This window comes from Zea mays, chromosome 2 (assembly GCF_902167145.1).
Source record: "Zea mays cultivar B73 chromosome 2, Zm-B73-REFERENCE-NAM-5.0, whole genome shotgun sequence".
Lineage (NCBI taxonomy): Eukaryota > Viridiplantae > Streptophyta > Magnoliopsida > Poales > Poaceae > Zea > Zea mays.
Window position 1 is genome coordinate 38668081 of NC_050097.1, and position 13584 is coordinate 38681664.

At 48.3% G+C, this 13584-nt stretch overlaps 1 protein-coding gene across 1 annotated transcript; it reads right to left on the reverse strand.

Moving 5' to 3' along the window:
- Positions 1–10574: 10574 nt before the first annotated feature.
- On the reverse strand, positions 10575–13584 carry LOC100192019 (uncharacterized). Its single transcript, NM_001137443.2, has 3 exons — positions 12748–13584; positions 12423–12670; positions 10575–11896 (listed from the first exon to the last, which is right to left on the reverse strand). Exons 1-3 carry the CDS (start codon positions 13171–13173, stop codon positions 10840–10842), a joined length of 1731 nt encoding a protein of 576 aa, NP_001130915.1. The 5' UTR covers positions 13174–13584; the 3' UTR covers positions 10575–10839.

Here is a 13584-nt window from a genome sequence, read left to right on the forward strand (position 1 = left end):
TCAAGGAGACCAGGAACCCAAAGCCAGGGGTGAAGAAGAAGACTTGCAAAGTCAAGGTTGATCGAGTTAAGAAGAGTTATGGTGCATCAAGGATCACTACATAAGGACAGGACTTACAACCAATAAGGTAACATCTACAATTATGTGGTGTAAGTCATAAGACTCAAGATCAAGCTCAAGAACTGAACAAGGTCACTAGAAGGAGGAGTAGTGTCAAAGCTAGAACTGGAAGCAACCCAAAAGAGCTAAGTTCACCTTGATCTTTAGTTTGGGTTGTTCCTATGTTTAGATATATTCTATGTGACCTTTGTAGGGTGTTGGAGCTCAGATATGTCAATCTAGATCAAGTCAAGTTGACTTGATAGTTTAGATGTCCAACACATGTCATTGCAATATGTGCTAAGTGGTTAAGACATGTAAAGAATCAAGGTATGTCTCTGGCCCTAGTGAATTGTTTTTGGAGCTAACATATTTCTCTAAGTGTCAGGGACCAATTTGAGTCAAATCCAAAAGAGCAAAGGAAGTCCAGCTGAAAAGCCAGTAGAGCACTTGCTGCGGGCGCACCGAACAGTGTCCGGTGCCCCAGATGCTCGGCTGGCGAACTCGCCGCTCTCGGGAATCGATTGGGGCGCTGAGGCTAAAATTTACCGGACTGTCCGGTGTGCACCGGACTGTCCGGTGAGCCAACAACACCTGCGCCAACGGTTGGCAGCGCAATCATCGGGCGACGCGTGGCCTGAGCCAACGGTCAGTTGGCGCATCGGATTGTCCGGTGCGCCAAGAGGTCCGAGGGGCAACGGTCAGCTTCGCCAAAAAAGGAAGGAGGTCACGCACCGGACAAGCACTGTTCATGTCCGGTGGTGCACCGGACTGTCCGGTGCACCACCCGACAGAAGGCAAGAAATGCCTTTCTAATGGAATTCCAACGGCTCCTAGGCCCCTTGGGACTATAAAAGGGACCCCTAGGCGCCTCCAACAAGTACACAAGTGCAGCCAACAAGTGCATACATCATTTGGATCAATTCTCTCTCTCCCTCTCTTGTGTATCTCTCTAGTTTGTGTAGAGGCAAAGTTATAAGCCTTTAGAGAGAGGGGAAGTGCTGCTGAGAGCTAGAGCAAAATCTTGAGCGCATTGTTACTCTATCGGAGGGTTGTCGAGAAGATTGTAAGCAGCCACAACATTGTTGTAACTGATATCAACATAGTGGAAGGCTCTATCTGTCGCACTGACAGATCTGAGCAAACGTAGGAAGGAGTTGAAATAGACTCCAAGCCAAGGTGTGGCTAACTCCAACGAGGACTAGGCAAGCATTTCAGGCTTGGCCGAACCTCGGGATAAATCCCTGTGTCTGTGTGCTCTGCTCTGTGCTGTGTGTTGTTTCTCTGTCTTATTTGTTGTTTATACTTGCACTTCAATATTTATATGTGGTTCAAGCTGTCTTCGAAGTGCAGGGTATTTTAAGATAGGAACTTCTATTCCGCTGCAACCTATTCGAAGGGTCTTTCATTCCACTGCGATCCAACCTTCGAGTAGAGTAAGAATTTCCAGTTTTAAAGTGATAATTATTATTCGTCTATTCACCCCCTCTAGGCGACATCCAGATCCTATTCCCGGGCATAGGGAACTTTCAATTGGTATCGGAGCTAGGCCTCTCCAGTGTGGGCTTAGCCGTCCAGAGATGACGATGTCGTCACAAGAGGTAACTCTAAAACTTCTTCTAGGCGATGGTTCTAATTATAAATCTTGGTATGTCTCTATTTATAATGCTTTCATGCATATTGATCCTGATTTGAGACAGATCTTCAGTAGAAGTATTTTTCCCTCTGATATTAGTAAAAAACCTTCTAATGCTGAACTAAGATGTCTATCTCTCAATCATCATGCTTGCAACATCTTAGTTGACTATCTTTCTAGAGGTGCTTATTTTGCCATCATGAGTAGTGATAGTTATTTATTTGTTGATGCTCATGATCTATGGACTGGAATTAAAATAAAATATTCTGAGTCCAATTGTACTACTTCTACTCCTTATGTTGCTTGTGGTACTAACCTTTCAAAGGTAGAAGAAAAACGATGGCAACCAAACGATGAATCCACCTCACTGACAGGTTTGTTTTCCACTAGTTATAAATGTCTTATTGCTAACAATGATAGTGGAGACGAAAGCGATGATGAGGAGGAATATGAGGATGATAGCGAGGATGAGTCTTCATCACCACAAAGTACATTTTCCTGTATTGCTTCCACTGATAATAATGACAGGGAAAATGAGACCGGCGATGTGGAAGAAGAGGAGATTCGCCGGTTCTACACCCATCTCAACAAAGAAGACAAAGTGCTCTTGGTTAAGCTGTTGAGGAGGAACAAGGAACAAGGCGAGACGCTTCTCAGGCTAGAGGAGACTTTCATCAAAACCAACGACAGCCTGAAGAAGATGACCAAAGAACATGAGGAGCTAAAGTGCTCTTATGATAATTTGGTCTAACGGTATGAATCTATTTTATTTGAGCAAAGAAATAATCATGATGTATTATCTGATGTTGCTGTAGGAAACGGGTGACGCCTAAGAGGGGGGGGGGTGAATTAGGACTTCTAAAACTTTTACTAAACTAGGCCACAATTAAATCCCTAGAGCAAAACCTATGCAAGTAATCAAACTAGAGTGTGCAAACTAGGTTTTGTCTAAGTGTTGCTATCTCTACCTCAAAGGCTAAGTTTCAATCTACACTAAATAAGTATGACTACAAGATTGAAACTTAAATGCTTAATATAAATGCGGAATGTAAAGAGCTAAGTAGAGAAGCAAACTCTCGTGGATGACGCCGGTATTTTTTCCGAGGTATCCGGAACCACGCAAGGTCCCGACTAATCCTCGTTGGTGCCCCTACGCAAAGGGAAGCCCACGCGAGGGCCAAGCACCACGGTCGAGTAACTCCGTAGAGAGCCACGGGCCTTCTCCACGCGCAAGTGGTGCTTCGCTTCCGGCTCCTCTCGGACGCTCCCCGCCGTCTCCACTATCGAGCTTCCGGCCGAAACGCCGCGGGCCTCATTCCCTCCGGTACACGGTGGCGGCCGTGACACAAACGCGGTTGTCACGGTCTCGCAAGACTCTCGCCCCACTCGTACAATTACAACGACTCACGCAAGAGCCGAGGGGTTGTGTGGTTTTACAAAACTCACTCAACTAACTAGGGTTCACCTAGAGCAAGCGCTAAAGCGGTCTAACTAACCTAAGCACTTTGCAAAGCACCTACGCTAATCACCGAGTGATTCTATTAAGCACTTGGGTGTTTGAGCTCTTGGAAATATGCACTATGTGACTTGGTATGTTGCTTGGGCTCTCACACTTGAGAATGGCCAGTTGGGGTGGTATTTATAGCCTCCACACCCCCAACTAGCCGTTGGACAGAAAGCAGCAACTTTCTGTCGTCGGGTGCACCGGACAGTCCGGTGCACCACCGGACATCTACTGTGCAGTGTCCGGTGCACGCCACGTCAGCCGACCGTTGGCGCCTGTAGCAGTCGACCATTGGATCCGACCGTTGCCGTCTGCCCGTGGCACACCGGACAGTCCGGTGCACACCGGACAGTCCAGTGCTACAGCCAGAGAGCGCCTGTCTGTGGCCTCTCTGCGCAGACTGTCCGATGCCACACCGGACAGTCCGGTGCACACCGGACATCAATGTCCGGTGCGCCACCAGGCGCTGGCTGACAGCCCGCATCTTGGATTCCTTTGCTGATTTCTTCGGGCTTCTTTAGTTCTTGAGTATTGGACTCCTATGCATCTTTTTATGTCTTCTTTTGAGGTGTTGCATCCTCATTGCCTTGGTCCAATTCTCTTCGCATCCTGTGAACTATAATTATAAACACTAGCAAACATATTAGTCCACAGGTTGTGTTAATCATCAAACACCAAAACTCAATTAACCAAAAGGCCTGGGGTCCATTTTCCTTACAATCTCCCCCTTTTTGGTGCTTGATGACAACACAACCAAAGCAAGCAAATAATACAAGTATTTGAATTAAAATATGCAATCTACTTGCTAAGATGCATGATTATCCACACAATGTGAAATTATGGACTTAAGCCTCCCCCTAACTCCATAATTCACTTACTTCCTATTTTTGGACCAAATAACCAAAACCACTGAAAAAACCATTTGTAGATATAAAATTTTAAATTGGTGGTGTTTGGTGTTTGATATAGTTTTCATTGCTTTGGTCCCTAAACTTCTCCCCCTTTGGCATCAACCACCGAAACGAAAGACATTAAAAGCATGTAGGAAGTAAATAAAAGCTTGCCCTCAATCAAGAATTGTATCAAATGATACCACTAGAAGGATATGAAATTAAACCATATGAAAGATATCAGTTGAAAGGAACTCCCCCTAAATGAATGTTCTCTTTAGAAAGAAATTTCTCCCCCTTTTTAGAGATGAAGAAATACTCCCCCTGACAGAGACCCTCTACTTAAGAAAAAGCATGTGAAAATTAGAGGTGCAAGACATGGTTTGAAAAGACTAACTTCCCTTATGCATAGGTAACAGAACATGAGTTAATCACTTATGCATTTTTGCAACATGGAAGCATATGATATGAAATATAGTCTAATCAAATTTTGGAGAAGACATGTAAATGATACTGAAAGTAGTCTCAAAAGGTACCAATTGAAAGTCAATGGCGAGCTTGAGAGACATGAGAGTTCTTGGAGATTTTGCAGTGGAAGATTGTTGTCTTTCTCCGGGGACCTTATTTTCCTTACAATGAGACTATCACATAAAATAGACTTGAAAAGGTGTTAGTCTCAAAGTGTTAGATTATAGAGTAATCTCCCCCTAAAGGTGTGCATACAAGTTTTGAATACTTGTAGGAGACATGCACTTTGATTTGATATCAAGAGGGGCAAATTATCTACAATCCTAACTTTGGCACATATAAGTTAAATGATACAACTTGTAGAAATCAAAATTTTCAATTATTGCATCATTTACTATGGAGTGATATAAAAGCTATGTGTCGTGCTTAAATAAACATTTTAAACCATGTAGGTTTGCTTAAGTATATGAATTGAAAGCAAGCAATCCTACCATGTGATTTACCTAGTATGCATTATTTTAAACAAAAGTACATAACAAATGTAATACTAGGCAAGAAAGGTAAACTAGATAGAAGGTAAATAGATACGCATATCTAAAAACGAAGAATACAATAAAACTAGTTACCTTAGTCATGGGTGGGAAATTTGGGTCCGAAATTTTTACTAACCCACTTGGCAAGTATACTTGATCCAATATGATGTATCCCATGATATACATCCCAATTTTGCCAAGTCTCCAAATTTCCCGATGACCTTTGGTCCACTCACTTCCCTTTCGGGATCCAAACCTTCTTGGTGCTTTTCATGGTTGAAATTATTTCCTTTGGCACCCAGATGCGTTTGGCCCCCTTTCCTTTGTTGGCTTGCTTGTTGGCCTTGATTGCTATCACCTTCCCATTCTTCTTCTTTTTGATTAAGTATGGTGTAGCAGTCTTTTTATCCACCTTTTTGATGTAGGTGTTGGAGATTTTGCTTGATGGTTTTTGCTTGAGCTTTTGCCTTTGTTTATCCCCGGTCATCGCCTTGCATTGGAAAGACTTGTGGCCTTTCATGTGGCATAGCCTACCAATCACAGTTTCTCCCTCTACAGGCTTGTTCACTCCCGCAGTGGTGTTATCCTGTGGAGGTTGGATTTGTTTGGCTTTGCCTTTCTTGTTATACAAAGCCTTGCCAAGGCGAGCCACTTCTTGTTTTAATTGTTCATTTTCCTTTGCAACCTCATCCGAACATGTCTCTACAACAATATTCTCAACAACGACTTGGTTGCAGGGGTTAGAATCATTAATTAAATCAAAGCAGGAAGTAGAAGCATCTTTCTTAATTAATTCAGGTATTTCAACTAAAGATGCTGCTGGGGTGCTACCAATGTTTTCTAGCTTAGTAGTTAGCTCATTATTGTGTATGCTAAGAATTTCCATTTTCTCTAGCAAATTTTCAATAGCTTCTTGGGAGCTAGCTAACTTAGCTTTAAGTTTTTCATTATTTTTAATAAGGCTATCATCGGTAGCAGTGGATGGAGCACTAGATTCTAATAGCTCAATTTTAGTTGATAGCTCACAGTTTAAGTTTGCAAAAGTTTCAAATTTTTCTAGCAAACCTTTTTAATCATTTTGAGAGCTAATCAACTTATTTTTCAAAGTTTTAAGTTGAGCTTTTTGCTTAGTGCAGACATCCTGGAAAAATTCTACGGCTTTCGCAAGCTCATCTACAGAGGGCTTTCGCTCACCTTCATCATCACTACTACTTTCATCACTAGAAGATGGAATGCTTTTGTTACCTCTTGCCATAAGGCATTTGTGTGATGACCGTGATGAGCGTGATGAGGACCGGTGGCTGCGCGTCCTTGGAGGTTCATCTTCACTTGAAGAATCATCCCAAGTTCTAACACTTGTTAGCGCCTTGCCTTTGCTCCTCTCCTTTTTGGGTTTGGCCATATTTGGACAGTTGTCCCTGAAGTGGCCCTTCTCCCCACATGCGAAGCATCCTCTCTTCCTTTGCTTTTTCCTGTCAATGTTAAAGAGAAGATCCTCGACCTGCAGGGGCACACCCATTAGATTAATCTTGCGAATCATCCTCATTACCTTTCCGACGCGTCGGATTGTTTCTTCGTCCTCGGAGGATGATGTGCATGGTTGATTATCTTCATCATCATCACTTTCTTCTTCTTCCTCTTCTTCACTTGAGGAACTTGGAGTGGGAGCCTTCTTTTTGCCCTTCCTTTCATCACATGCAAAAGCATATGGTATTGAGGAAGTTGGCTCCTCTCCCCGACTCATTTTTCGCGACATCTCGAAAGCCGTGATTTTCCCAATCACGATGGTCGGGGTCATGTTGCTCAAGTCCTCCATGTTGTGAAGGATGGTGATGATGCTCCCATATCTTTGTTGTGGTAGCAGGGAGATAATCTTCCTCACAATGTCCGCATCACCTAGCTTATTAATACCAATCGAATTGAGCTCATTGATAATTAGATTCAAACGAGAATACATGTCTCTAACAAGCTCATCATCTTTCATAGCAAAAGAATTATACTCATTTAAGACTAGGCAATGTTTTTGCTCACGGACATTGGATGTGCCATCATGGAGCTCATGCAATTTTAGCCAAATCTCATTAGCAATTTTCAGAGTAAATACTTGATTAAAAATATCCATGCTAAGAGATTCATACAAGCATTTTTTGGCTCTAGCATTTAAATGGATTTCTTTTTCCTCACTCGTGGTGGGTTTCTCGGGATTCTTGATGGGTTTCATCCCGTCAAGAGTGACTCTCCAAACACCTAGATCAACGGCCTCTAGGTAACAAGCCATTCTGGCACTATAATATGGGAAGTTAGTGCCATCGAAGTGTGGTGGCCTATGGGTATCCATCCCTTCCTCTAAAAAGCGTCGGCTCTTTTAGCGATGAAGCTAAAGCGTTTCAAATGAGCCAAACCGGGCTCTGATACCACTTGTAGGAAACGGGTGACGCCTAAGAGGGGGGGTGAATTAGGACTTCTAAAACTTTTACTAAACTAGGCCACAATTAAATCCCTAGAGCAAAACCTATGCAAGTAATCAAACTAGAGTGTGCAAACTAGGTTTTGTCTAAGTGTTGCTATCTCTACCGCAAAGGCTAAGTTTCAATCTACACTAAATAAGTATGACTACAAGATTGAAACTTAAATGCTTAATATAAATGCGGAATGTAAAGAGCTAAGTAGAGAAGCAAACTCTCGTGGATGACGCCGGTATTTTTTCCGAGGTATCCGGAACCACGCAAGGTCCCGACTAATCCTCGTTGGTGCCCCTACGCAAAGGGAAGCCCACGCGAGGGCCAAGCACCACGGTCAAGTAACTACGTAGAGAGCCACGGGCCTTCTCCACGCGCAAGTGGTGCTCCGCTTCCGGCTCCTCTCGGACGCTCCCCGCCGTCTCCACTATCGAGCTTCCGGCCGAAACGCCGCGGGCCTCGTTCCCTCCGGTACACGGTGGCGGCCGTGACACAAACGCGGTTGGCACGGTCTCGCAAGACTCTCGCCCCACTCGGTACAATTACGACTCACGCAAGAGCCGAGGGGTTGTGTGGTTTTACAAAACTCACTCAACTAACTAGGGTTCACCTAGAGCAAGCGCTAAAGCGGTCTAACTAACCTAAGCACTTCGCAAAGCACCTACGCTAATCACCGAGTGATTCTATTAAGCACTTGGGTGTTTGAGCTCTTGGAAATATGCACTATGTGACTTGGTATGTTGCTTGGGCTCTCACACTTGAGAATGGCCGGTTGGGGTGGTATTTATAGCCTCCACACCCCCAACTAGCCGTTGGACAGAAAGCAGCAGCTTTCTGTCGTCGGGTGCACCGGACAGTCCGGTGCACCACCAGACATCTACTGTGCAGTGTCCGGTGCACGCCACGTCAGCCGACCGTTGGCGCCTGTAGCAGTCGACCGTTGGATCCGACCGTTGCCATCTGCCCGTGGCACACCAGACAGTCCGGTGCACACCGGACAGTCCGGTGCTACAGCCAGAGAGCGCCTGTCTGTGGCCTCTCTGCGCAGACTGTCCGGTGCCACACCGGACATCAATGTCCGGTGCGCCACCAGGCGCTGGCTGACAGCCCGCATCTTGGATTCCTTTGCTGATTTCTTCGGGCTTCTTTAGTTCTTGAGTATTGGACTCCTATGCATCTTTTTATGTCTTCTTTTGAGGTGTTGCATCCTCATTGCCTTGGTCCAATTCTCTTCGCATCCTGTGAAATTATAAACACTAGCAAACATATTAGTCCACAGGTTGTGTTAATCATCAAACACCAAAACTCAATTAACCAAAAGGCCTGGGGTCCATTTTCCTTACAGTTGCTCAACTTAAAACTGAGAATTCTATGCTTAAGAGTCAAGTAGAAATGATAAATTTAGAAAAACTTGCTCTAAGTGAAAAATATGATATGCTATCTTATTCTCATAATGAATTAGTTGATGGCCATATCATGCTTAATGTTGCTCATGAGGTTGTAATTTCGAACTTAAATTCATGTGAACCTCATTCTTGCACACGTGCGCCTTTAGATAATATATCACCATGTGCTAACCCCTATTGCTCAAAAGAAAGCCAATTTTTGAATGAGCATCAAGCTGCAGGATCAAAAGAAAAGTTGCTCATCAATAAAGAAAGGAACAAGAAAGCAAAACAACTAAGGAGAAGACGCATTGCTCAACCTCCTCAAGACATATTAATTAAGGGCTCTAGGCGACATCCAGATCCTATTCCCGGGCATAGGGAACTTTCATCCGTCTGAACAAAAAAAGTAGTGCGAACAAATGAGAAGGGAAGGCGAGGAGATGGTGTGGCGGTCTGTTCTGACAACATAGAGTCGTTTGAGGGGAGGGAGAAAGGTAGGGCGGATCTCCTGGTCGTCGCCCGAGCCACCACTGCGGCGGCGATTGGGGGTGGGGGTGGGGGAGGGTGATGGAGCTCCTAGCGACAGACAACACATGTCGTTTAAGAGAAGGGAGGGAGGGAGGGTGGACCTCCAGGTGGCCGCCCGAGCCGGCACCTCGACAGCAGTTTGGGGATGGAGCGCCTAGCGGTGGACTAAACCTGCACCGCGGCGCCGTTTGAAGGGGGAGGGGGATGACACTCATGGTGGCGTGTGACTCGATAGAAGGAGCATAGGATAGGGTTTGCAAGTCGCTGTAGCACCTCACCTTGCGACACGCATGAACCGGAAGCAACCTCCATGGACACGTCGCTGCGACGCGCGTCCGAGGCCACTCTCGGTGTGGACGTCCTAGCGCATACCTCGACCAAGTAGCTGCTAGCGCTGGTGTTGGGCTTGCGGAATGGCGAGGCACCCTCGAGCTCAGTGCTCTCATGCTCTGTTGGGCCTTCACCGTTTCGAGACCCTTCTGGAAGGGTCGAGTGGCGTTTGGTCAACATCAGAGGCCGTTTCGTGGACTATAATTGGTAGCCACTGATATAGGATCATACGACTGAGAAATATGATGTTGACGTGGATAGGCTAGGAGGACTCGTTTTGCAGCCGCTTTCATATATAGGAAATTGGTAGCCATTGACATAGGATCATACGGCTGAGAAATATGATGTTGACGTGGATAGGCTAGGAGGACTCGTTTTGCACCAGCTTTCATATATAGGAAACTACTAGTTTAGTGCCATCAATCTTAGTACTCTTTTTTATGCTATAAATTTTGTTAAACTTTAAAATAAGTCTAACTCAATACAACTCTATAAATTAGTTTATTTGGATACGAAGGAAGTAATATATCTCTCCATAAATTGATTTATTCGGAGATGAAGGAAGTAATCTACATCTCTTATAACAAAAAAACAAACCATATTCATTTCCACTCTACGGACCACAAGTCAAACCCGGTGTCACATTATCCTCTGGTGCCACATTATCTCTCACTAAATGTAATTATTATTTTTAGTTTATCCACCACAAGACATTCGCATTATGATATCACATTCTTTTATAATTCTACATAATATATTTTTTATTATCATTTCCCCAAATTTTACAGCATATCTTATACATGTATTTAAGAATTATATTCTTTTAGAAAGTCTCGCAGAGAAAGGTATGGACATGCTGCTGAATGCTGATCAGTCTCCTCGAGAACATTGTTCAAGTTCTAGGTCAGTGCTCCTCTATTCCCGCCGTTCCACACGACGTCACGTGCTACAGCTTACGTACGTGTTGAGCCTAGCTGACGCACTATATTCTACCGGGGAAACGCTCAAAACGACCTGATCTTCCAGTCTTTGAGCTTGAGCGGCAGCTGCGCGAGCATGGTCTGCTTGGTGACCACGCTCCTCGTGCTGCTCACGAGCTTGAACCACTGTCCCTGCGGGTCGCAGCTGTTGTCCGCGCTCAGGCAGCGGCACGGGTTGGTCACGACGCTCCGGCCGTCCGCGCCCACGTCCAGGCAGAGCAAGCCGTCGCCGACGCTCCCGGCCGACGACGTGGCGTTGACGGCGACGTGCAGCTTGGAGTCAGACACGAAGCCCCACCTTGCCATGGCGTCGCCGCAGCTCACGGCGAGGCTCGCGGGCCTGCCGGCGCCCTCGGCGCGGAGGCACAGCAGCGCAGCGTCCCGCAGCGCCAGTCGCTGCTGCTGCGCGCTGTACTCCCACGCCTCCGTCTCGTTGCAGGGGCCCAGGCTCAGCTGAAAGGGCTGCGTCAGCGACGGCGTCGGCGACCGGCGCACCACGCACATCCCGGACACCGGGTGGAACAGCACGGTGTACGGCGCCGCCTCCGCGAGGCCGGGCCCCCTGAGCGGGCGCTGGAGGGCCTGGACCCTGCGCAGCGCGGTGTCGTTGCGCGGCCTGCACCAGGCCCAGTCGAGGACGCCGTAGACCTCGTCGAGCCCCAGGACGCCCTCGCGGAGGTAGTAGCTCCCCTGCAGCGCCCAGAGCGCCCAGTCCAGGTCCAGGTCGGCCGCGGCGGCGGCGGCGCAGCCGTAGTAGCGGTTGTCGTTGGTGTTGACGCCGCGGTTGTCGACCCCGAACTCGCTGAGGATGACGGGCCAGCCCCTGTCGAGCAGGTAGAACGCGCGGCGGGTGATGCCGGCCGTGATGCGCGCGCACGCCTGGTTGGCGTTGCCCGAGCTCCACTCGGGACCGTTGGAGAAGCTGTACCAGTGCACCTCGAACGCCACCTTCCCGGTGAAGCTGAGGTTCACCGGCCGCGAGTTGAGGAAGGCCAGGTCGTTGTCGAAGCTGAGGCCCGAGAGGATGACCAGCACGCGCGGGTTCGCCGCGTGCACCGCCTCCGCGCCGCGCTGCATGTACCTGCGTGCGTGTCGACGTGGTGGCTGTCGTCAGCTCACAGTCAACTGCCAGTCGTGCGGCTACCAACTGCAACTGTGCCATTGAAAGCTCGTCCTCCGAACAGATAAAATTGTTGGTGGTACTACCGGCGCGCGCGCAGGGCGCACTATAGTGAGTGAATGAACGAAGAAAACTACTGCGTATAGTACTAAAACGCCATTTACTGATCTTCACATGTTGTGCAGGAGCAGTGCGTGCAGTAGTGTGCACTGCTCCAGTCCTCTGTGCTCCTGCTGGAGTACTATGGCGGTAGGAAGCGAGCTGCCAACCACACACTGGGTTTCATTAACGGGCCATGGCGGGCATGGCAGATGACACAGATGAACACGGGGTGAGGTGGGGTGGGTAGGACATAATCACGACACTGAGCATGGGTATTAATACCCATGGCAGAGAAGAAGTGAAAAACGAGTGTTCTACTTGCACTAATCGTGTTTGCTTCCTCAGATAAAAAAAACAAGCGATATGAACAGTTTTGACCGCTTACTTGTACCAGTCGTTCACGTTCTGCCTGGGGCCCCTGAGCTCGTTCCGAAGGCTCATGCCGACGACATTGGGGACGCCGGCGAACATGGTGGCCATCTTGGTGAGGCCGTCGACCCAGACGTCCGGGTCGAAGTAGGTGTCGCCGAAGAAGCCGCTGCCGTCGGTGTTGCTGCAGCACCACCCGGGCTTGCTCAGGTGGTTGTCCAGGATGACCATCAGGTTGTGCTCGCCCAGGCTGCTCACCACGGCCTGCATGCACACCCGATCCACAACGTCACGCGTCTGCTCGGGCTTGTCCTTCGTGAGAGCGAGACAGACAGACTTGCCTTGAAGGCGTCGATGAGCTTGAGGTCGACGACCCCGGGGTTGTTGACCCTGATGCCGGCGAGCGACTCGGTGAGGTTGAGCCGCTGGAAGGACTGCGCGACGGTGAGGTCGGAGTAGGAGGCGTCGGTGACCAGGAACGTGGGCCACGTGAACCTGACGCAGTTGAACCCCATGGCGGCCACGTCCGCGGCGATGGCGCCGACGGGCCGCTTGCCCAGCCCCTCCGCCAGCACCGGCTCCAGGTGCGACGGCCAGTTCACGCACGCCAGCTTCACCCGGCTCCCGCTCTCGTCCAGCACCCACCGCGACGCCGTCGACAGCGTGGCCGCCGCGCACCCGTGGTGGTGGCGACACGCCAACGACAAGGCCAGAAGAAGCAGGGCCAGGCACGCGGCGTCGGCGAGCGGAGGACACGAACACCCCATGGTGACGGACGGCAGATGTGACGAGGGAGGGACACGGAGCCGGGCGGTGGACGTGGAGATTTTTATAGCAGGCGCCGCTGGGCCTGGACATGCGTATGCGTGCGCACAGGGATCTTACTCTTGCCGATGGTTAAAGTAAAGGCTTGGCAGCAACAACTGTTCGGATATAATCTATGCTTAAAGGAAGGTCATTGTGGCGAGTAATGAGACCAGTGCTGCGCTCCTAATTCGCATCAGAGGCTGGGAAAAACAAATCGGAGGCCAGCCCGGCCGGTAGAGGGTTGGAGTTGAATGGCCACCTACCTCCCCCCTCTTGGGCTTCAATTTCCAGTGATGCCGATGCCGTGCCTGCCTGCCTGCATTCAGCAACCAGCACACCATTTCGATGTAGGACTGGAGTACACCTCGAGT